Source organism: Falco cherrug, chromosome 3 (assembly GCF_023634085.1).
Source record: "Falco cherrug isolate bFalChe1 chromosome 3, bFalChe1.pri, whole genome shotgun sequence".
Classification (NCBI taxonomy): Eukaryota; Metazoa; Chordata; class Aves; order Falconiformes; family Falconidae; genus Falco; species Falco cherrug.
This window is the reverse complement of record NC_073699.1, coordinates 10,382,625-10,408,993: the sequence shown is the minus strand read 5'-3', so window position 1 is coordinate 10,408,993 and position 26,369 is coordinate 10,382,625. Positions and strand designations below refer to the sequence as shown.

The following is a 26,369-nucleotide window of genomic DNA, read 5'->3' as shown; positions in this document are numbered from 1 at the left end:
CATAAATGTTGTATCTAATGAACAATAGTCACGGTGAACTCCTAAACAAAGAACAATGCTCATTTTGAAGAAGAAGTAACAGTTTATGGCATTAGCTACACCAAGGCCAAGAGGAAATGAGTTCAAAGGTATAAAAAAACCCGTTTCTTTTAATGTGGCTGAAAGAGATCGGCATTAGGCAACCTTTACAAAAGATACTGAATTAAAGCTTCTAAAGATACTGGGAGAGACAGGAACCATTTATAAATCATTCTGAATTATAAAAATAGCATTTCCTTCAGATACAAAATATTTTTTTAAGATGTTAAATAAAAATGTACACACATACATATCTATTCAGATGTAAAAACCCACATTCATTATGACAGTTTTTATTTATTCTCTTTTCCTACATTTCTCTGGTTTTCATTCCTCTTACTGTTGATCAGGCCCAGAATACCATTACCAAATATGAAGACAAAGTCATTTTTCTTTTTTAGGCTGTATGACTATAATCGATGCCTACAAGACTCAATAAGAACAAATCCATGTGAGAATTTTAATTTATGTCTGTTAGTCCCTGTGAAGAATGAAATTTCCACTTTTTTTGGAAATTTCTCTTTTTAGGAAAGGATTTTTTTAAAAAAATACTTAAATATAATAGCCCATCTCTCTAGGTTATTGTAAAAGTAAATTTAAATCTAGCCACAGAACATTAGCGTAAGTTGGCAGACACTTCAGGAAATGTTCACCATGACCTCAGTTCAGAAGACATAATATGAAGAGGAATATCTATGGAATTAGATTTGCGCATGGAATTCAGTTAAGAATGAAATTAAATAGCAAGAGCACTTTATAATTAATAGTTTAAATAGACTGGGATAAATATAGGAAATCTGTATAAATGATAACTGTGTGATGGCTTGGCTCAGTTATATTTTGCGTCTTTATAAAAAAATTGGTATTTACACTAAACAGTGCACAATACTTGACCATTTAGTTGTGAGCGGGCAAGTAAGTTGAAGAGTAAGTCCATGAAAACTGAATTATACATCCATTGCCACATATAAACTTTCTATATCAAGATTCATGCAGTTTGGGGACAACAGTACAAGTTCCAGCCAAATTTTATTTCTTTCAGAGATATGTAACATGTGAAACCATCATTCAGAAAAAATAAACTATCTTCATCAAAAATTCCATAAGATTTAATTTATTATAACTATTAGATATTATTATTCAAAAAGCACAGAAGATTTAGGTAACTGTTTCCTTCCTTGGATTTATTTTCTCCCTGCTTTCCTGCAAAGATTTAGAGTGCCTCAGGAAGCAATGTGGAGAAGCTTACACTGATGAAGTTCATGGTTCAATAGATTAACACAGTAAAATAGTTTCATCATGGTATCTGCTTATTCAGCATTCATCGTTATGTTTTAATTACATACACAGGGAACGTTCGAAGTCTATTGCTTACCTTCTTCAGGGAAAGGATTCCTTCCCTTGTTTCTTTGTCAGTAGATATAGAGAACACTCCAGAGCCATCACCATTTATGATTGTGTATTTCATATCTGCATTTGAACCAGTGTCTGCATCATTTGCCTTGATTTTGCCAACTGCTGATCCAACTTGAGCTGATTCAGGAACATACAGCTGATAATGTTCTGAGGGGGGAAAAAACAAACACCACAATAGCTTGGACATTTTCTAGCCAAACTAGAGAACTGTTATGTGCTTGTTACACTTCTGAGTAAACAGAAGAATATTTAATATGCCAAACTGACAAATAAACCTATGAACTTATTTAGATTCCTGAAAGAATTGGAAAGAGAATTGTATTTTACTTGGGATGCTTTCCTTCCCTATTCAAAATCCAAATTAACTAATACAAGATTTTGGTTTTCACAATTACATTTGCTGTTCATCACATATCACAGAAATTAGAAGATTACTTCACACCAGTACTTTTAAAAGTTTATCTTCTTCATAACCAAAAATGTCTTTATTTTCACCAACATACCATCAAATGAGTAGTTAAAAGAGTACTTGTGAGCTGGAAAATCTTTGTCTCATTTGTTTTTCTGAAATCTGATCAGTTTTGCAACACTGCATCAACATTTTGCAACACTGAATCAACGCATTTTTTTTTTCTACAGGAAAACGTAACAAACATGAATATTTTTACCATTACCACTTTGTAGTGGTATTGTTGCAGCACAAAAAACTTTGCACATACATTTCAATTGGTATCCATGGTAAAGGAAAATCAACATAATGGGTACATTAAAGTATTACCCTATTGTACCCATAAAAAGCATCCATAACAACCATGACATCCTTTCAGTGTTTTTATAACCTGTAGGTTAATTATTACTTTTTTTTTTCTTTTTTTTAAGATAATTTTCTTAACTGTCTCTATCCTTTCAGATTAAATCTACTCACAGGTACAAGGTTGCCTGGGGGACAGAACGGTGCCACAAGGAGAAAAAAGTGGCAAACAAACACAATGTGAATACATAAACCTCGATTTCCATTGAAACTAGGACAGAAAGACATCTCAAAGATATGTTATCCAATAATGCTAGTGTTGCAGCACAGTAGGGATGCTGAAACCTACCAGCACTGAAGAGGAGAATATGCATTCAATAGGTGTGCACATACCACCCCTGTCACACAACCCCCCATCCAAATCTCTCCCCAGTAGTCTGCACAGTTTACATCACAGGCCAACCACCAACACAGAAAAGAGACCAAAATAACAACTTCTGTTATTGCATATTTTCTGAAAGTCTACAGAATTATCTTCTATATTTATCTTAGGCATTCTGCAATAGTTAACGCAATAGTGCAACACTGAGGCGCAGGACAGTGGATCAGAGGATAATACACATGAAGGCTAACATTTTTACAGTTTGCTGAGTTTAAAGCAGCTGGCATGACTGCAGAGGTGCCCTCAGTAAGCACGCAGAAAAAAGAAAGGCAAATTTTAAATCAAATTCAGAGATTAAACCAGCATTATGGCAGAAAACCATAATCTGTTGGATGATTGAAGAAATAATGAATCTACAGAAGTGCAACTGCAAAGGGAATAGATGTTATCACTAGAATAAAACTAACTTTAGACACCTGTTAGAAAACAGAGGATTTTATAATAAATTTCTCTAATTCCTCATGCAACGGTTCCTAAACCTATTTATAGTCTTGAATTGTTATTGTAATACTAGCTGATAATACTACTACACAAATAGCAGTATGAGAAGGACAGATGAGTGCACTAGACTTCGTTAGTCCAAAAGGAAACTAGGAAAATAAAAAATGTTACCGTGCATTAGGGAAACCTCAAGGGAAACAACAAATGTCCAGCAGAACCAAAGAAATAGGATAATTTAAAATGTAAAAAAAGAAAATACTGTCACTGATGTAACAGGAAAATTGCTTAGTAGTTGAGTCAATTAAAAAGCATAGTTAATTCTTTGATATGCATATAAAAGCTCTCTTCACAATCTTCCAAATAAATGCTCTGTCATACACTCCTTTGCAGTGCTTCGTGCTTACAGATGATCTCAATTGACACTTTAATATTGCTGGTTGCTTTATTTCATACGTAAATTCATAGTGATGGGATGAGATTCATTTTGGAATTTACTTATTGTTAAAATAAATGTGACATGTGGTCTTTTGATACTTTTGCTCTTACTAATGCATTCAAAAAAGGAAAAGTTAGAGGCCATAAAGAATATGTTATGTAGAGGCCATAAAGCATATGTTATATAATCAAGCCACTTCAGGAACTGGAAGTGTTATAAACCATATGATAGGGTGAACTAATTAGAGACTTCCAAATAGTCAAGCTAGTTCAAATATATCCACATGACACTACACTCTGGTTTATAATCACACCCCAAGTGTTAGCCATCTGTTTCAGAAAATCATTTTACTGATACCAGCATCAAACATTATGAAACAGTAAAATGTCAAGCAAAACAAATTTTGAAATCACTCATTAATAATCTGTTGGTATTTGTAGAACTGAGAAGTTTCCAAAAAATGAATGGAATGAAAAGGAATCTGTTAAAAAAATATAAACTCTTAGATCATAAGGTCAGAAATGTCTCCCAACAAGTATTTAACCACTGCTTCACAGAGACAGCCTGAAGATGTCTCATACAGACATGAGCCAGGTAGATAATTACAAACAATATTATCTAAAACCAACAAGTGCATAAGAGGATAAAATTCAGCAACAGGAAGGTTAGATAGAACATATTATAGACATTTATTTAGACTAGTGGTGGAAATTGGAAATGTTCTTACTAAAACATTGTAAACTTTATAACTGGAAAGTAGAGGAACTGACTAAAGACTGAATTGAAAATTTCCTTGGGCACTGAATAATTTTTTATACAAATTAAAAATAATGTGGGATGTGTATACTGCGATTTTATCGTTCTTTATTGTAAGCTATAAGTCTCTTTCAACCCTCTAAAAGTTGGTTGGAAAGTTGAGAGCCCTGAGGATCAGGTAGCAGTCTGTATCAAAACTGTTCTACCAAATCTGTCCGAGTGGAACAGATTGTTCCCACGTTCCCAGCCTCACCGCCTTCCAGGAACTGTTGTAAAGCAGGAATCTCAAACGGTCTTAGGGATGCTCTAAATTGTTCTAGAGGAGCTGCCTCGTGGCTTACGGATCAAGACTCTGTAGAGGTTGATTTGGATCTCAATGTTACGTTACCAATCACTGCAGATGTGTTCACTTAGCTCATGAAATGAGTAAATTAATACTCTTTTCCATTTAATGTACTGTATGGGACAGTCCTTTGCAGGACTTTATGCTAGCTGAAACATTGTTCAAGTACACTGCGGTGATCTTCATCTTTCTTCCAATAAACTATATGACTTACCTGTCATTATAATACAAAATCAATTTATTGATCTCTAGAAAAATTTACTTCTCATTTCTATTAGCCTAGAGGCAACATATAATGCTGTGTTTTATTCCCAGAAAAACAATTTCTGTGTCTGAGAATCTCAAAAAAGGATGTGCAAAAGTATTTATTTCAGCTCAATAAGCATGTTATTTCATTTATTTTATTTACTAATCTATTCTGTTGATAATTTTTACTTACTTTTAGGGATTATAATGACCTCTTGAATCGTAGGAATTGCCTTACTTAACAAAGGGAGGAGAAGTATAATACTGAATTAATAGAGAAATAAGTAATTATTTGTCCCGCTTGTTATTTGTTTATCCAATGTATCTTTTTAGTAACATTATAAATATTGCTTGGTGGTGAACCAACAGAATGCTGTTCATTCATACGGCACAGCTCATACACTGATGTCTTTTTCTATCTACTAGCAAATCGATAAACACAGCAACTGATTGTCTTAACATAAAATACCACCATATCCTAAACGTATATTGAAGGGCTACATAAAGTTTGCTTGAACTTACAACTAGCTAAATACTCAGTTATAAGCCAAATTGATAAAATATGAAAAATAAATGGAACAGTGAACCAGGCTTAAAATCTGATGATTATGAGCACAAAACTCAACTGGCAGCCAATGAACAGTACTTATTCAGGAATAAAAACTGTGGCCAAAACTATTTCATGTCTTAATTAATGACTTGAACGATGGGTTGCATGTACTCACAACAAGCGAGTGGACAATACCGACTTGGCAAAAAGTTGTCAGTACGCTGGAGGGCAGGGCTGCTGTTCAAAGAGATCTGGACAGTGTGGAGGAACAGGCTAACAGGAGCGTCACAGCGTTCAGTGACAGCACTGGGGCAGGAACAATGCCATTCACCAGTACACGCTTGAGGCCAACTGCCTGTAAAGCAGCTTTGCAGAAAAGGACCTGAAAAGAACCTTTCCAAACTTGCCTAGATAAGGCCCTTAGCAACTTGATCTGTCTGAACCTTTGATAAGCAAGGTTTTGGGTCAGATCACCTAGTGGAGGTCTCACATGAATATATATATATATACACACCTGGCATTTGTCCAGTTACATCTCACATTTTACCGCCAGCCATCTTTGATAAAACTACAGCACAGCTCCAGCTGTGGACTGTGCTCAGCTTGCTTGGTGGCTTTCTATTACAAAGTTATTCTTCATTTCGCAGAGCTGCTTGTTTTCATTACATGTAATAGATTATTCTGAATTTCTCTTTTAAGACTGCAGTTTTTTCAGAAGTCCATTTCTCACAGCATGTTTTGGACATTTGTTACATCTTTCTTTACTATGTTTATTTTTAATATAATGAACCCAATTTTAACACATCATCATTATGAATACAGTCGCTTTGACAATTCCAGAAAAGTAAGTCAATCTTGTATCTGCTTTGTTCTAACCACTCTTTTTGATGACGACATCCCTTTCATACAGCTAAACTAAGGAAGAAATTTTTAACATGTGAGGTTTGGATTATCCTTCCCTGTCAAAAAAAGAGTGCTTTTGCACTTTCAAAAAACAGTTGCATTGTAAGTGAAGTTACTGCTTATTTGCAAATATGACACTAAAACAATCTTCAAAAGTCATGACACTTTGCTTGCCTTGAAACTCTGGAGAACACAACACTCTTGGGTCAATTTAGAAAAAAAACCATTCTTCTTAGATGCAATAGACTCCTCTGGTTGGAAGAAGACTTGCGCATCCCCATGTCCCTGCTTTTTACATCTCAGTGTGAACTGGGAATTATGTTTGTGAGTTATAATCACGATTATAATCAAGATTATAATCACGAGTTTAATTTATGTTCCATGCAACATTGCCTTTAGAGACAGTAACTAAAAGTACCTGAGAACATTCTGACTAATTCTCAGAGATCAGAAGTATTCTAAGCTGTAAAAAGTGTGACGTTTATGCCACTCATGGGTAAAAGCAGAAACAGAGGAGAAACTGGTTTCTTGGATTTTCAGATTCATTACTTCCCTGTAGGTACTGAACACCCAAATACATATTTTTTTCTATGCAAATGACATGGGAAAAATAACATATACACCCCATAATTATCACTAATAAGCAACTTAATGGTTGGGCATGATCTGTAGCAGTCTCTATAATTGTGCTGTGTTGAGAATATTCCATGCCATTTAAAGGGGGGACCACAGCTACATCAGGCATCTTGGGTCAGCAGAGAGCAATAGCAACACCTGTGAAAGTGATACACTCCATTCAGACTGTGTTTGGTGGTGTTTCTTTGTTTGATTTTCCCTGGCATTAGCACAGCGAGGATCGGGCTCCCACTGGGGTTAAGCTTCATAAAGGATGTGAAAATGAAGGCAGTTCTGAAGAACAATCCTTAAAATGGAGTGATCCTGCTCCAAATTCTCCACTCAGTAAAAAAACCAAAACAAACAACCCCTCTCATTCTCAAAAACATTCCTGCCTCATTCAGAACCCTTATAGAAACAAAATAAATATTTTTTTTCTATCTAGAGTATTTCAAAATTATTTTGATATGGATGGTATATGTAGTGAACCGTCTACCTTATACATAGAAATCTTTGTAGACAATACTCAGTCAAGCAAAATAAAAAACACTGCTTGACTCCACTGTGCTGTTAGGAATAAAGTTGATGCACATAGCTGGCATTAAAACTCAGTATACAGAACAAGTACATTCTACAAATAGTTAGTCAGACTTCGAAATAATATATTTTTGTCCCTCCCAGCTCCCCTTTCTATTTGAATTCCGTAAACAATTCTGTGATCAAGTTTTATTGTTGTGAATTCTTTTTAAAGGAGAGTTTTAAAATCAGAAACTTAATTACTCTTGAACAGTATTACATGTACTTTGTTTACTTTTTGCAGAAAAAATCTGATTATGGGAATCACACTCATTCTGCCCAGGAAACAGTGTATTATTAAACTTCCTATGTAGTCAAATGTCGTTAAACCACTTGTATCAGATTTCAGAGATAAATGACACAATTTTGTAGCTTTAATTTCAAATATTGTGCAAATATGAGAACACATCAATCTTTTCACAAACATAGTAAGAAGACAATTAAACAAAGCACTTCACACATTTTCCAGTCTATAGAAGCATAAACTCAAAGATACATATACTTTATTTCTTAACTCTATTTGGTACTTAGTACATCACCACCTCTTAAGTAATGTAATCCTCATCTCACATGCCCCTCTCTTTAGGCATACCATAGATGAATTATTGATTCTAGGATATTAGAAAGATAAAATGTAAGAGAAATTTTACAAAATCACTCAGATCACTGAGGATTATCCTTTTTACCACACTGTTTTCTCAGGACATTATTGATGCTAGCTGCTTTTTAAACAGCCTGTTGTCCTTGTGCAGCAGCCTTGCTAGGCAGGTGATTCTAAATACTTCTGGAGAATCAAGAAACAACTATATTTATCTTACATTTAAGACAAACAGCTGTTGTCTCTTGACCTGACACGTTCAAGTCACACACCTTCACCAGCTAATATAAGCATATAATAGCATTTTTCACCCTTTACATGCATTCCTGGCTGTCACAGTCAGAAGGAAACACGTGTTCTGAAAACTGACAGAAATGGAAGCTTTCTAGCTCATATTTACCTACACCAAATTCAGTTTCTGATGTGACACTTTAGCTATTTCTAAATAAAGAACAATTAAGGTCGAGGGGCCTGGAGATTTGTGATGATTCTCTGTAAAGGCAGAAAATCAGTATAATGAGCACCAACCGTACTTGCAAAGGAAGTGTCACTCACTGGTCATTCACTTTGGAACCTGAGCACACACTTCATAAACACAATTAATTGAAAAAAATATTCTGGCTTTAAGAACATGAGAGAAGCAAAATACTCATTAGCACCAGAATAATGCTATTATGTGAATAGGTACTATAACCAAAGAATACAGCTTCTAAAATGTATACACCCTATGAAATGCCTTGCCAGATTTTTACAGCAGCCTTAAATACAGCCCTAACAACATTCTTAACAAAAGAAAATCTTGCTACCTTTCTTTCCTTACACAAATAAATGAAACCTGATTTATGTAGATACCATTATAATGTTAAAAAAGAGTATATACTGAAATACTGTTTACATCTGATCAGCACTAACAGCTAGAATTTCCAGGTTACAAATTATTTCTATGTCTTTTTTTATATCCAAGTTCCACTCCTGTTTAAGATTTCCTAGTAATATACTAAAATGTTCTGGAGTAATATTTATGTTTCAAGTTAGATGAGATTAGCATGTTGGGCAAGAATTCAGTTTTGCAGAAAACTCCTGGTATTAACTAGAGGTGTTTTAAAAGCACAGGAAAAGGAATTGTCTTTGAATAGCCCTTAAATTCTCTCATGAGAGTCCACCCTTTAAATCCTTTACATCTCATTACTCAATTTCACAATTTGAGTAAATTTCATTAAAAAAAAAAAAAAGTTCGCAAAAAAAAAGTACTGAAAATAATCTACATTTCATTTTTAAGTAATAGCTGCTTTGGACATAAAATATATTTATATAGGCTGCTGTATTTCCTTTTTGCATAGAATTATCTAATTGCCTGGCATTCTCCCTGGCATGTACATATACATTACTCATTTTATCTCTTAATGAGATATTAATAGCTGCATTTCAGTAAGTCGATCATGCACACCAGGCCCATCCAGTCTACTATTTACATGAAGAGCTATTTCTGAAGCTGGCTTTGTCTAGCCACTAGAAAGGAAGAGTGATCCTCCCTAAAACTTACAGATAGAAAAAATAAGCAAACAATATGATTATAATCTATATTTCCTTAGACATCCTGGAACACATATATGAAAAAAAAATGTTGTTAATATGTAAACTGTATTTCCAGAAAAGGATATCCTAAATTGTGAACCACCTGCAGAAACAAACATTGAATATGGTAGTACAAAAACCTTATCTGTGGAACACAGGAAGGAAAAAAATGAGAATAAAATAAAATTTCCAGAATTGGTAACTTCACTTTTGAAGAAAGGTAATAAAGTTATATGCAGGAATAAATCTTCTGAAGAAGAAAATACTAGGGGTCTGTGCAAATCTGGCTTTAAATCAACTTTCTACATGTCCCTTTAGCCTGATTTAAAGTCTTACTAAAAGACCTGAGCATCTCTTCACCAATAACTGAGACTTGGGTTTCTGTTCATTCCCGATACATTTTTCCTTTAGTGTATTTTATCTAGTAGCTATTGGGAATAATGACAATTGTAGTACGTGTTGTAGTATGAAATATAAAAAAGGCATTATTCTAAATATAATGAAAAAAATCTCAATAAATAAGTAACATTTACATACAGAACAATTTCTGGAATGAAATGCTATCTAATAATCCCTGGACACTGGATCATTTCTGGACTCACCATCATCACATAAATGTTGTAATAAACAGGGAGCTAGATTACTAGGGACGAACAAAATCTAATTTACAAAGTTGCACTTGATCAGATGCCAGCAATCTTAAACCAAATCAGTTATCATGTACTTTTTTTGTGCTGTTTTAAATCTGAGTTTCCTGAGGACATACAGCTTCCGTAATTATTTTAATGCAATAGTGTCCAGTAACTTGGAAGCCCTGTCCTATTTCAGCCAAATCCAACAAAAGGGCAGAGGCCTCAAAAACATTATTCTACATTCTTTTAACAATTACTGGCTGAATAGAGGAGGAAGACCTGCTACAAGAGAATCAAAGAAAATTCCGCTTTACTCATCAATCAACAGGCAGATAGTGCCGGACTAGTCACCAGTGGAGGGCAGGAAAGTCTACAATGCATGGTAGCGGGGCGTGAGAGGGTGCTGGCAGTTACCTATGGGATTCGTAGAGTTGGTGTAGTATGTGGAACTGGGGATAAGGAAAGGACCGTATTGGAGTTTAAATTCCAAAAGAAAATGAACAGCAGATACTTTGGCACTTAATTAGCTGATGAGTTATATTAACAAGGCTGGATAGGAGACACCTTAGTAGCACAGAACAGAGTTAATGCCTACTTCTGGGATGGGAGTTTACTTTTTCAGAACTAACTGGAATATCTTCATACAACATTCCTATTTAAACATGGCTGTGTAGTTTTCATACAATGACACTGTAAAAAATGAGGCAAAACTAATAATGCATATACATAATCTCACATTATATACTGCCATGAAACAACCAAGCGTTATAAAAAAATGTTTGAAGTCATGACGTGTATTTAAATTCTGATTTATCCTAAAGATCTGAGCTAGATGTATCAAACAATGAAATCTACAAATGAGGCATCAGATAAGTTATTTCCTTGTAAAATCAGACTATACACACAAAAACTACATATCTCCTACACACTGTCCAGAGTGTAATCATTAGCACTTGATTTATAAAACATGTCATTGGAAGCATCTGCCTAGTGTGATGATCTTGATGCAATCAGAATCTATTCATCCTAAACAAAGCACAACATACAGAATGTATTCATCTTAAACAAGACCAGAGAGAATTAATGAAAGAAAACTACACAAAAAAGTCTGATGTAACTCAAAGCTGATAACAGTGTCATCAGTAGATGGAACATTTTCTATCAAATTACTGAAATAAATTTATGACTATGAAATTAGGGCCCTCAGCCATTCAGCCAAGTATTTCCATCAGTGGTAAAACTAACAAGAACTGAGACATGCTGATTATTGAAAAGCAAAAATCTTCCCATGCAGATCATTGTCTGTCAGGTTGCATTAAATAGATAGTTCATTTAGAACTGAACTCTCCAAATAAAGGAAATTTGTCGTGAAGAAGAAAAAGAAATCAGTATTGTAAAAGATGCACTAAAGTCATTGATAAGTAAAATGTATTCGAGGTTTCAGGTTATTCTCCTGCTGAATTCACAACCCCTTGCCTACTTCTCCCACATACTACTGTGTTTTGCAAGCAGAATTGTTCAGCTATGTTTCCTATTCCAGAGATTGTAATTACCATATATTTCAGAACTGCAACCATCAGACTGATAAAATTATGCAGCAATGTTTCATATTCTTCCTCCTAGACTTTTTGATATTTTGGAAAACTGTAGCTCTTCTGTTTATAATTTCTTTGAAAGAAAGTCATCTATATTTAGAGTGAGTACAGAAAAAAACACAGTAAATTCATTTAAGCAGATATATTCACAACCTCTATTTCCAAGTTTTAAAGAGATTTTTAATGTGTTTATTTAAGGGGAACAAATCCTGCATACCTTACTCCATATGCATCTCTAATGAACGCTGATCTACTACAGTCAGAAAGGTAGGATCTTTTAAATATATACAATAAAGCATATTTCTAGATAAAACGAATAATAAAAGCATCAATAAGATGGGCTTCCCAGCATGTTCTCAAGTAAAGTAATCATACAGTTAAGAGTCAGATTCAAAACTCACAAGTATGGTAACGGAGAAAAGGAGACTAACCAAAAGAAAGTCTGCTGTTTAGCTGAGGCTCAGCCTGTGCCCAGGGTTATACACTTGATATATGCAGTTTTGGTTAGCACTTCCCTTGAATTCAATTCTGAATGTGACAAGCCTCAGTAAGTCTCATTTAGCATTCCGTCTAATAAGGAAATTGAAGAGAAATTTAACTGAAAATCATGGCATACAAAGAAAAGAGAAGAAAAATAAACAGTGAAGTTATTTCTATTAGCGCAATACTCGTATATTACTGTAATAGTTCATGATGCTAAGATGGCCTGACTTTAGATCATTTATACTTTTGTTCTGTATTACTAACAAATAGCTACCGTTTTTTTGCAAAGGGTTTAAATTATACTTGTTGAAAATGAGTAAACAAGAAGTCATAACTGTGGTATAGGGATCCTGTGTAAGGAAAGATACAAAAAATGTTTGTATTCTACAAGACTTATTCTAGTATTAATATTTTTTAAAAATGATAAATGTTAAAATACCTTTTTTATTTTTGTTTATTAGTTGATAAGTTTTCATTAAATGTGAAATGATGTTTTGTAGTTTTCAATGTTATTTTTTGCAGTTATTAGAATCCCTTAAAATGTATAGCATATGACCTGAACATTTTATATTTCCTCCATTTGCAAAAAAATATTGAAACAGATGAAGAAATATATATATGTGCCAACACACATTTTTGCCTGCCAGTCAGTTTAATATCCAAACCTTCCATTCAAAATAAAGGAGGCCAATTCTAGACACTTGATATGTAGGGATCCATTTGTCTCTGAGTTTGCAGGAAATTGAGGACATTTTTTCTACTTTAACTGTTTTAGATGCTATATTTGTTCAAGGATATGCCTTACCTTTTGCCTTTCCAATAGTTAGGAAGTATTAAATAGAGTGATGGATGCAATGACAATTCTGTGGAACATAAAACCAAATATACTTTATTTAAGACTGTGTTTCAAAGTCTTTATGTTTTTATGTCTTTGTGAGGCACAAAGAAAGTACTCATTTCTATAACTCTTTTAACGAGCCTTTTTACTGCGTGACCAGATTTTACATAATGTATAATTGTCAGGGAGCTCTATTTTTCCCCAGAGCTTTGTGATCTCTATTACTGTTTATAAATCTTCTTTCAAACAGCTTAATGCATTTCCTGCTGGATGTACCTATAGCTACCAGTCCATTATGTTCTACAAGGGCTCACACAGTATCTGAGAACAGATTAAAATACTCTTATTGGCCTTGAGCCAATCTGCAAAGGAAAGTAGGTTTAGCTACGCAATTACATTCCAGAAGACTTAAATAAAGTGTTGACTGAAATCAGAATTCCTACAAGACTCCAGCTGCTGTGTCAGATCAATGTGCACCCAACGAGTTTGACAGAAATGAATTTCCTATTAGTGGTCATATTAAGATATTCTAAGAGTATTCTAGCATATACTTTCCATATACGCATGTGTGAACATTCAGTTTGACATCAACATTGACAATTCATTTAACTAGGATAAAGGCAGGACTTCACCACAGCTCAAGAACAGTGAGAAACAGCTTAGGTTTTGATCATCTGCAATGTAAAAAGTGGTCCTAAAAGTTTGCATGGGTGTAGAAAAAGAAACAGAAGAAAAAAATTGGTAGATATGTATGGAGGCAGCCAAAGGTATGCTGGATTAAATCTTTTAATGTTACGTCTTGTTGTCTACCATGGGAACAACATAATTCAGTTTTGGGATCAAAATCAAACAGTTATTGAAATATACATTCAAAAAGGACTGGAGAATAATCCACATACAATAAAAGTATTCCTTTGCCACCCATCTCACTCTCAGTGTTTAACTGAAAGAAATCTTCGCTGGTTTCAATATTCTAGCTATGCCATCTCTGTGCTTCATCTGAAAACACTGGAAAACTGAAAGATATTGGTGAACTCAAACACTTCCCAAGCTGCCTTGTCCCCATGAATGTGAATACACACTGGATTTCAATAATAGCTTCTTACTCCACTGAAAATCAACACGATTTTCAAATCAGTTATATGCTGAAATTGTACATACTCTGAGGAAACCTGGGTGGATTGTCGTTGACATCAGTGAGTGTGATATTTACAGTTGTTGACCCTGAAAGCCCTCCGACCTGCCCAGCCATATCTTTGGCTTGAATGACAACGGAATAATGCTCTCTGGCTTCCCTGTCCATGTTGTGCAAGGCAGTCCTGATGACTCCTGTGATAGAAAGAAAACAAAGAAACAAAAGAGAGATCAGGATTAGCTTGTCCAAGCAAGAGGAAAGGCTGGGAACAACCCTTCTTTTCAGGAAAGGTGAAGCGTGGCACGTTGTCTGGAAATGCAAAGCTTTTCTACAATCAAAATAAGCTGGCTTTATTGTTTTTGTCTTATATATATATAACAATGCCAGATGCTGCTAAACAATCAACTTGCTTGAGGGTATGAAGAAATTAAAATCAGATATATTACAACAACTATTAAATTAATAATCGATCCATCTTATATGAAATTCCATTGCCAAAACTCCAGTGTTTATTATTTATATTTTATTTAAATAGCTCATATTATTTAAATAGCTACTTAGTAGAAATATTAATAAATGGGAACTCTTACCCCACTGAAGAAGACAGAAATTCCTTTTAAGTAATGTTGGTTTCTGAATTAAAATATGACATACCTCTTAAAACTACACAAAATCTAAACTTTATTATTACTATTTGACAAACCTCAAAAAGCTATACTTTCTTATTTGGTAAGTCAATCATATGTATTTATGTTCATAAGTGTGATTTACCTAATACTTGTCTGTAATGTGAAAGATAAGCTATTACCTTTTTTGCTACAGTACAGAGAGAAACCCAAAAATGAGAAATCCTAAAATACTATTATTTTTATCCATCACCATCAGAATTTTTTTTAAAACATTTAGTCAATTGCATACGCAGAAGCAAAGATTACAACAAAGGAACAGTTAACTTTGTGGGCTCAGTTTCAGTTATCGGAGACTTTGTAAATCAGTCCCTGCTAATTTCTTTGCTCACAGGCTGACAGAAACCTCATGGAGTTCAATAAGGGGAAATCTCAAGTCCTGTGCCAGGGAACCAGTACATGCCACGGACAGACTAGCTGGGAAGCAGCTTTTCAGAAAAAGGCTCTAGAGATTCCTTCAAGTTGGACATGAACCAGCAACATGCCTTTGCAGCAAACAGGACAAATGGCATCCTGGGCTACATTATGAAAAGCATTGCCAGCAGGTCAAGGGATGGGATCCTGCTCTGCTCACCACTAGTGAGGCCACATCTGGAGTGCCAAGTCCAGCTCTGAGCTCACCAGTACGTAAAAGACATTGACAGACTGCAGTGAGTTATACAGAAATAAACAAACATGTGAAATGCCAAATCTATTAACATTAAATTTTCAAAACCTAAAATTTTAACATAACTTGGGTTTGGATTCTTAAACTGAGTGGCTGTTACAATTAGTAAGAAAATATACCACAGCATGATCAGATGTTGCTTCTGGGTAAATTTTTAAACATTTAATAGCCATTAGCACAAAGCGACTTAAGAAGATGATCCTTGCTCTTCTAGACAACCATGATTGTACATGTACATAACGTAGAGCATGATTCTCAAGTTCTTTGGTTCCCACGGTCTTAGATGATGCAGATAGTGACCTCCAGAACACTACTTTTCTTGTGCTTTAAAATTACTTTGCATTTCTTCAGTAAAACCATTTAGCCATTGTTTCATATAAAATGGAAGTTTTCATGTAGCTTATACCATTGTTTCCATTCTATTCTGAAAACAAGTAACACATAAATAAGTAGAACTATAAAAAAATAATAACATTGCAAAGTATCAATGAAGACTCAGAATTATTTTAACACAGTTTTGCCCTGTAAGTTCCTTTTCATAAAAAGCACAGATTCTGGACAAGTTGGCGAAAAATAGTATACCAGTCTGTTTTAGTTAATCAGTGATTTTTCCTTTAAATGACACAGTTAGAAACAAACCTTTTATCACAAATTTCACCTTGATATACTGAGATTAATCATAATTTATACATACTATAACAGAAAGGTATGGAGACATTTGGATAAATAGTACTGATGCAACTTAAATCTGTAGTTTCATCAGAATCAATATGTTCACAAAATCTGATACTATTGTCCTGAAAATTCATTTTACTAAAGATCAGAATATCGAAAAGTATGAAAATTAAAAATGTCCTGCTTTGACATTTTTCAAATAAATTGCTTCATTTTTTTCACATTGAAACCAAATTTATTAGAACACTTAATGTTTATGAATATGCATGGAGTATAGGAATTTTTTTTTTAAAAAAACCCCTTCCATTTCAATTTGAAACAGATCACATTTTTTTGCTGCTGCAGGAAAGGAGATATGGGAAGATTCAGTTTTTTCTCGATTGCATATACATATATACATCCTAAAATTAGATCAGTATAAAGTATGTAACTACTGTGAGGACCCTAATGCTCCATCCTTGTCACTAGCAGCTCCACCAACTCTTCCGGCAGTATAGCACTAGAATTATACATACTTTCAAATTTCTCTAATGACGCCAAAAGGTGTAAGGAGAACTTTCTCAGTTCCCGTTTCCTATAACACAATCTGAAATGCTCAAGCAATGCTCCTTCTAAAGGAGGAATTGCACCTGAGTATCTTGAACATACTTGGCAGGGGCTCCTATACATCCCACGAGAAGACAGGAAATTCATATTGAGACATCTCTCTGTCTAAAATGGTGAGGAAAGAAACTGAAAAAGAAAACTGTCAGAGGCTTTTTAAATTTAAACACAGCCTTAATTTTGCCTCATATTTGTTAGGCAGCACTGTGACCCTGTTAACTGACTACTTTTCAGCTAAGTTTCCAATATTTATTCATCTTTACTAAGAAAGGAAAGCAAGGGGAAAAAAAAAGTGAGATACAGACATCATTACAGGGACACCCCGCCCTGTTTCAGGTATTAAGTAAAGAATTTTTGCAGAAGTTTGACTATTATGTCAAGAATCACATGCAACATGGAGACTGAGATCTATTGGAATGGAAGTGAGAAGGAGACACAGTTCTGGACCTCTGGTCTGCTGAGTTTAGTCATACCTATTTCTATCTTAGAATTATGTGAGATGCATTTTCCCACATTGAAGGATCTCCCAGAACACAGCTTTTCTTCTGACTTCTTGGCTAAATTTATTCACATCTATATCACCACCACTTTTGGTTTTTTTCTCTGACTGTTTCTACAGTCTTGGAAAGCACTTTTTCCAATTTGAACTTATCTTCCTTGACCACGGATGACCAGAAAGCTACCTATATTCCAGATGAGATTTTGTCACCACCTTTTCTAATTACAACTTCCCCCCCCCCCCCCCAATTACATCACACAGGTGATTCATCTGATTCATCTCTGTTTGACTAATACACCCAGGACATGCTCCTCTAATGATACTTCAAAATTAATGAAACCAGAATTTCTGTAGAATGACAAAATATTTTGAGTTGGAAGGGGCCTCTAACGATCATGGAGTCCCAACTCCCTGCTCCTCACAGAACTAACTAAAACTAAACAATACAACTAACAGCATCATCCAGACAGTCTTCTTATTAGACCCGCAACATAATCCTTTACTATATAATACTATTAAATTTCCTTATGTTAACACTATTAAATTTCCTTATGTTGTCCTTGTCTTGCCCTCAAAGATGTAAGTTTCTTCCTCTGTACTGACAATTCCTCACAACTACTTGCAATCAGGAAATTTCTTCATGATGGTCCTGCACTTGTCCTTTAAACATCAGACAAAACTGCCACAGAACATTTAGATGAAAGACTGATATGTCTACTACTGTGGATAGCTCGTTCTCCTTCCTTTTACCCAACACCTGTGGATTTGAGAAAGCCCTGAAAATAAGTTTATTTTTGGCAAGTTTTACTTCCTTCTCCATTCAGGCTCTCTGACTTTATTCTGGATGCTGAACTGCAGTCAATCCCTTCCTTCCCACCCCCACCCCATCCCCCCTCCCCCAGTTTTCTTTAAGATACCTCTATGCTCTGCAGCATCTGACAATGTGTTATGTTGTCTTTTTTAGCATTCTGTGAAGAACCATTTTACTTGCATGTAAAAAGAGATACAACAGAAGGCTCAACTGTAACTGAGACCATACAAATGAACACTTTTAAATTCAAGTGCAGACAATTATTAAGAAAAGTCTGCCACAGCCAAGTGCCCAACTATGCATTTAATGAAGTATTTAACTATGTACTTACCTGACAGTATAGTACACTTGAAGTAATTTATCTTATTACTTATACAAAACAAGAACTTCTTTTACATTCAGTAACCATTGCAGAATTTCAGTCAGCTTTACCTTACAGCCTACTCCTGCATGATGTGTGAATGGAACCTTCCCAGAATAAACCATGGTTCATTTTAACATTTTGAGCTCAAAGGTTTTCTATCTAGTGGAAAAAAAAAACCCAAACCAACAACAACAAAGAACAGAACAAATCAGCTCCACTTTAATGACAAGTTAGTTTGTCATGGGCAATTGATTTTTTTTTTGTTTGCAAAATTTCCATTCTCTTGTTGGATCCTGCTCCTGGTCACCAGAGATTTTATGAAGGACCAGTCGGTCATACTAGATTCTCCATATTCTAGTTTCTTACATACCTGTCTTGTCATGATCACAACCACTAAATGGTTCAAATATAATTTAAAGTATCTATTTAATTGTGTGGTTTTACTAATTACTGAGGGAAGTGAACTGTTGCAGAGAATAATTTCATTAGTATTTTTACTTTGTGAATAAAAGCTCTATTTTTATACCGGCTTTCCTTTAGAATATGTTAGGATATTAGGCAATTTTACTGTAACAATATTTTTAATATATTGTATACATTCAAATACATTTCAAAATCTAGTACTACTCCATCCTGAAAGAATTAGATACATCTTGTTTAAGAGAAAGAAGTATGGGGTTTGCATTTTGAGATAAATATTGAGCAAGTACAAGTCAGCAGATGCATTTCTTTTTTTAAAAAAATATTAAAATAAACTTTGAATCTAGAAATGCCAATAGACTTAGAATTGGATTTGTGATTTAGTTTGAACTATAACTGTAAACGGAATGTGCAGTAGAGATATCATGGTCATACTCCACATACTGAATGCTTCTATAACATAGATGTTTTTAATCTAGGTTTTTGAGTCAATTATGCTTTATGTAACTAAAAGCATACATTTTGTTCGTCTACAGGGACATCACTAGACTCTTCATAGCTAAAAGTCAAAGCACTATAGTCATGACAATTAGTGGTCAACTTTCTTCTATGGTCATGATTATAGTACTGAAGACACTATGCCCTTTCTTAAGGAAAATTACCATTGAAATAAAATACATTACTCCATCACGGAAAGACAACTGCTGTAATAAAATAGAAATTGCTGAAAAATATGAATATTTAAAAAATAAAATAGTAAAGAGTTTTAAATAAGTAGGTTAGATGAGTGTTCATTTGGTATTAAAAGAAGCGGTGGATTTACCAGACATTATATTACAATGGACACCCCCAGGAAATAAATAAATAAGCATATCAATAAATTAATCAATTAATCAATTAATTAATTAATGAAAAAAACTAACAGTCTATTCACAGAATCACTGAATGGTCAGGGTTGGAAGGGACCTCTAGAAATCATCTAGTCCAACCCCTCTGCTAAAGTAGGTTCACCTAGATCAGGCTGCAGGTTGCAATTCACTGTTAGTAAATAAAGCCACCTCAAAAATCTTGAATAACAGCCTGAATTTAGAAATTGAAAAAGTTTTCTGCTGAAACCTCCTGAATTAAGGAAACTGAAGAAAGCTTCACATACTGAGTGGAAAATACACCGTTTTTTGTGGCAATTGCATTGATGCCAAATGTAATCATAGCATCTTCCACTCTTTTCATAATGCAAAGCCTATTCAAATGAATCGAATTAATAATTTGCTGCCATGCTGCCTCCCAGAATGCAGACAAGACACTCTAATCTGCCATATGCAATTGCTGCAAATCAAAAGAATATTTATAGATACCATGCAAGTGACCACGCTATTTGAGCAGGAAGCTGTCATTTTTTCTCTTGCCAATAGCTGAAGCATATGTATATGGATGCCAGGTTTGCCAGCTCTGTTTCAGTTAGCATGGCTCACAGTATTTTACCTTTCTCTCCACATCATGTAGGCTGGTTTATTCAGCAGGACATTACTATCAGGGATGTTTTTCCACTGAACTGTTGTGGTTCTCCCATTGTCTTCAGATTGCTGCTACTTTCAAATTATTATGCTATGGAAGAGATATTTTCTGGATTTAGTGGTAGTGGACTTTTGTTTATGCCACTGTGAGTCTTGCCATTCCTGTAAACATCAACTTTTCACTCTGGCCTAGACATCTGCATCAAACTTTTCAAGCGATTTAGCATTTAAACAAAAGTGACTTTTTTTGATGCAGACCTCATTATCTATTCACAACCCAAACTCTTCTAGCAAACCTATGCCTGGTGTGGCTTTCTATAGCTGTAAAGGTATAGGAGTCTTTTAATTTATTCTGTTGAGCTGTACAGACACGGTTTTACTGTCTGAGGACCTCTGTGCAGGTTGGACTGTAAACCTGAGTTACACATGCAACTCCAGTAGTATCTGGCAGGCTGTATGGCTGCAACTTGAAGTCCTGTGTATAAATACTTTTTTCTGTGTTTAAAAGTAGCAGAGGGGAGCTAATCATGGCAAGTAAAAGAGTTGTTAGATTGTAGTACAGACAGGATGGGAACGTATTTTAACAGAAACAGTCAGTGGAAATGCAACAGAATGAGGTGTGCTGTCATAATAACAATGAAGTAAATTACAGAGTCATTAGATTAAGTTGGGTCTGGTAAGACAGACACTATCAATTCTTCACAATATTTTCTAGTCAAAGGAAACAAGCTTCCGTATCCATCCACAAAGAAACAGGCATGAACTGGCCTGTAAGAAAAGAAGTAGTCTTCAGCTTCCAAAAATATTTTCAGATTCTCTAAGAGAAGTCAGCACTGGGTAGCCACCACTTGACAGCTCGAGAGGTGGGCAGGAGTCACTGGAAGCCAGAAACCTGGCCATTTCTTTTTCTATTTAACAAAGCAGTATTTTTTTCCCAAACACATTACTATAAAATACATTACATGGCTTAACATCTAATTAGGTACAGCATTTGTAGTAATTTGAATCTTCAAAACGGAGACTTTTTTAAGCAACACCTTGGAATGAAATCAAAGTTTAGCTAACATTTTTAATATAGTTTATGCCATTTGATGCATCCACATTCTTTAAAAATACCAAGATATTAAAGCTTAATGATGAATTCTTTATCTGACGGATTAACTGTTAAAAGCCAAATGGGACCACCAGATCTTCTGTAGAACTGAGGCCATTAACTGAACTACCACTGCACTGAACCTGGCAGTTTGATTTCGGCTACAGCACATCGTCCTGAAAGCACGTAATTTTGAAATGAACTGATCAAGAGGTAGAAAGTATCACCTGTTTCCTTGAGTGAATATTCCAGACATTAATCATCAAGTCAAAGGTCTACCCTTGATTTGCTAGCATGCACTTTCAATTTCAAACCATTGACTCTTGCTGCCCTCTTTCAGACTATTAGTTCCCAGTATTTCTCCTTGTAAAGGTACTGCTATATTCTTATGAAGCTAACCTTTCTAATAAACTGCCAAAAAAAAAATAACTCTATAGCCTTTTCTCCCACTCAAGTGTTACTTGTTCTTTTCAGTTTTCCAAAATTTTGTAAAAATACAGAAAAACTAAATTCATATTTCAATAATGCTAACATCACCCCCCCTTCCCAGCACCAAACTGATGTAAATTTCACTTTCCTGATATTTTTACAATATCTAAAGAATCTATTTAAGAGTTGTGTTGGGCTTTTTTTGTTTTGTTTCGGGCTTTTTTGCTTATTACTGCTTTTAGTTCTTTGGAAACTCCTTTTGAGCTGTGTTATTCTTAGTTTACACAGTTCTCCTGGATACTGCCTCAATCTCCTCAGCTCTAATCGTAGGGTGTTGCCTTTATTGTGGCACAGGTTATCAAACAACCTGGATCATTTTGACAGAAAGCACTGTTCTCATCTTTATTTATCATCCTGCCATTTTTGTGTCATCTAAAAATTTTATCAGCGGTAATCTTATGTTTACTTTTAATCCCCACAGAAAGAAGCTAAATAGGGTTGCTCTTACTTTGATCCATGTAGAGCTCTGGTGGAATCTTTTCCTTGCATGACGATTTTTCCTTGACAACTTTTTGCTTACTCCTAGGTAGCTAGTTCATAGGCATTTAATATGTGCTTTGTTGCTACTGCTTACTGCTTTCTATTAAACTAGAATGTCATGTGACATGGCAGTTATCTTTTTCAATATAACTTGCAATTTCATAAAACAAAGAAATCTGGTTTCTTTACCATGACCCGTTTCCCAGAAAAACACATGGAAAGACATCATTGCTATTTTTATTTTTGTACTGGTTGAATTCTTTCACAGCTCCTCTATTTTTCTTTTTTCTTTTTGCCTAAATTGGCCAGCCTTATGTTACAGATTTCATTTTGCTTGGCCTTTCAGAAGACTGACACATGCTTACATTCTACAGATTTCCTTATACGTTTCTTTATTCACGAAGAATCCATCACCCTCCCTAGTTTTCAGACTGGACAGTAATTACAGTTCTTCATTAATCTAATCCTGTTTCTAGAAGAGTTAAAAATTCATGGTGAAAAACAGGAAAAAAGGGCCTAATTCCTCCATTTTCAGAAATCATTTATCAATATGTTATGTCCTGAAAATGTACAAGTTTTTTCTTTTGAAGTATAAATTGCACATAAGTTCCTATGAATTTTCAGACAGCAAAATAATTTGAACATTTCTTCAAGCAAATACCCTACCTGAGTGGTTTTGACCTCTCCTAAAATTGCTTCTCCGTTATTGAAGATTTTTTTTTTTTAAACACAAAACATTGAAGATGAGGTATGGAGGAGCTGAAGAAAGCCTTAAAGACAGACTGATTTGAGTAAAAAGATTGTTGTGTCTAGCAGCAACATGCAACTATATACTAGCTCTCTGTATAACTGTGCATGATGAAATACCTCAATTTATAACAGAAGGCACTTCAGTGGTTTTGCGCTGACTTGTGATTTCCTTGGAACTGAATCTGAATTAGTGGCATTTCTACAGTTCTGAAGAAACGTATGGTTTAGGAGCAAACAGGGCTAAATGGCCTGATTCCCCAACACAAACACCACAGTGGTCAAACTCTGACATGTTCCTGTAAATGCAGAAGGTGTATATAAAGCAGCATGAGGCAAGCCTAGAGCAGTATAATGCTACTGCTGTGTTGAAAATGTATTTTTCTCCTTTGACAATTCAGTTAAAAATGTATTTAAAAACCAAAGAAGAATTTGTACTCGAACTGGGGAGGTGGCATGTGTGTGTGTGTGTGTTAGGGGAAGGTAACTTTCTTCAAAAGACTGCTGGTCGTATAATGAAATACGTAAAATATTATGTTCAAGTAGTATGTATGAAGCATACCTAGATACAGATATACATGACCAACAGATACCTTAATGCTGCTTAGATATTGAGGACTTCTCCGTAACAGAGGACTTGTCAGGTAGACAAGCAGAGGAACCAAGCAAATTATATGAGTGTGAAGATAAGGCAAAGGCAAAGAATGCTCCAAGGGAGGAAATTGTACATTAAGTGTGATTTCTTCAGATATAAACTTCTTATAGGTGTATTTAATCCTTGGTGAGAAGGAACAGACTTATGACATGAGATGAACTAAACAAGTAAAAAGGGGATGCGCTCAGCAACCTTTGAACATAGCAGATGGAAACTAAGTATGGGAATCTTCTCAAAGGAAATCCCATTTGACATGAAAGAGCTTAAAACCGCCTGGAAACCTAATTGCTTATATTCACAAGCTTGGAAATACCTCTCTTTTAAAACAGAAATTGTATTGACTGCCAGTTATCAAACATTGCTTCTTGTAATGTCGCTTACTTTCAGCCTACAGGAAAATGTATTCAATTTATAGCTTGAATGAAAATGACAAAATAATAGACAGCTGAAGGTTAAAGCTGCTAATATCTCACTCCTAATCCAAAGCTACTTGTTACTTTCTTCATAATGGAACGAAAAATAAAGATGGAGCCACAGACTTGACTTCCTATTTCTCATCTACTATTATTAAATTATACATTTAGGCAAATTAAACTTTTTGTCTTTGTTGAGTACATGAAAATGTATCTAAATAATTGGAGATAATTAACATAGTTTCCCATTATGTTCAGTAATATTGTGGTTTCTATTCAAAGTAAATCACCTCAATAAGAAGGACAAGAAGAGAGACAATGACCCTATAGTCATGACAAAAGAACTTTCAAATAGGGTTAAAACAGTGTCTGGCTAATTAAAAAACTGAATGCAACATACAAATCTTGAAAAGATTCCACATTTGGATGAAATTTAATCTGCTGACTAAATTAATTACAACTGACAGACAAGGTCAAGACATATGATTCAGATTATCTGTTTAAGATAGGTTGCTTAAGAAAACTGGCTTAACCTACAGACCAAACATTTACATGGTGGTTGTGTTCTTTTCTCCCTGTGATGCTCATTATGTACCCATGAGCATCGCACTCAACCACAATGCTTCACTGACCCATGCATAACTCATTAAGAAATTTATAGCAGTACAGCATAATTTATAATTGTTATCAGTCATTTAGAGCACAACCTTACTCAGCATTGAAGTATGTTTGTTTGTAAAGTGCAAATGAAATACAATGAGACTGGTGTCCATATGGAAATGTGAAACACTTTCCAAGTAACCTAGGTACTTGAATTACAATGAAACCATTTCTCCTTGACATGTTATGATAGTAGCCATGCAAGCTAACATCGCTTCAAAGTAAAATCATCAGATTCGACAAACAGCAAATAACATCAGCAAAATTTCTTCATTTTGGAAAGTCTTCAGTGCTAGATACCAGAGTGTAAATATATATATACACCCATACGTATATATTACTACTACAGATACTACCTTACAAATAGGACTTAATTGGTTTCCCTACAGGGTGGGCGGGCAGATGGGACAACAACCAAAAACCAACCAACCAACCAACCAAAAACCCCAACAACCACAACAAACCCACAAACAAAACCCAAGTCAAAACATTTTAATCACCAAAAATTTATAAATTAATTGAAACTTCAGTACTTGTACAAAATCTCGATCTATTCAAACAATGAAAAATAATCGTTCAAACTCCCTGTAGGAGAAAAAATGTCTAGGAACTGCACTCTGGATAAACAGTATGCTGACTCAGGAACCACAGTAGATCACAAACAGATATTTTTGAATTAAGTGTACCACAGTTTTCATAATGTTCTGATGCACACAAAACCCATGAAGCTATGTAAATAAAAAAAGAAACAGTATAATAAACTTCTGATATGTGAATATATGAAAATTCACAAATCTTATTTTCTTACTTAGACCCAGCGCTCACAAAATCTTTGTCTATTAGATGACATAATAGGTAGCAATTGGCTTCTACTGAGATTCAGTCAGGATTTATTGACCTGAGAGTTAGATACTGATCTAGTAAGAGAAAAGATAAATCTCTGCCTAGAGGTATAATAAATCCTACAGTTGGCTGAAACCAGAAGTCTGTGTTGTTCCATTGCTACAGTGCACTGCTATGAAGAAAATGACTACTGAATTAGTGAAGAAAGAGGAACCTCCACACTACGATAAATTAAAAAGCATCAAAATAAGGTCACACAAAACATAAAGTATGACAATTCCATGACAAGACACGATTTTAAAAAGTTATTTTTCTCTTTTCGATTTGACTGAATACATTAT

General features: G+C 34.7%; 1 protein-coding gene across 8 annotated transcripts in view; it reads right to left on the bottom strand.

Moving 5' to 3' along the window:
• Nucleotides 1-26,369, bottom strand: part of CDH18 (cadherin 18) — a 337,159-nt gene that overhangs the window by 64,838 nt on the left and 245,952 nt on the right. For all 8 annotated transcript variants that reach the window (XM_027812997.2, XM_027812999.2, XM_027812998.2 and 5 more), the window contains 2 exons: nt 14,436-14,603; nt 1,454-1,641 (listed from right to left, as the gene is read on the bottom strand). In XM_027812997.2, the coding sequence (XP_027668798.1) occupies nt 1,454-1,641; nt 14,436-14,603 (356 nt within the window). The remainder of the gene's footprint in view (nt 1-1,453; nt 1,642-14,435; nt 14,604-26,369) is intronic.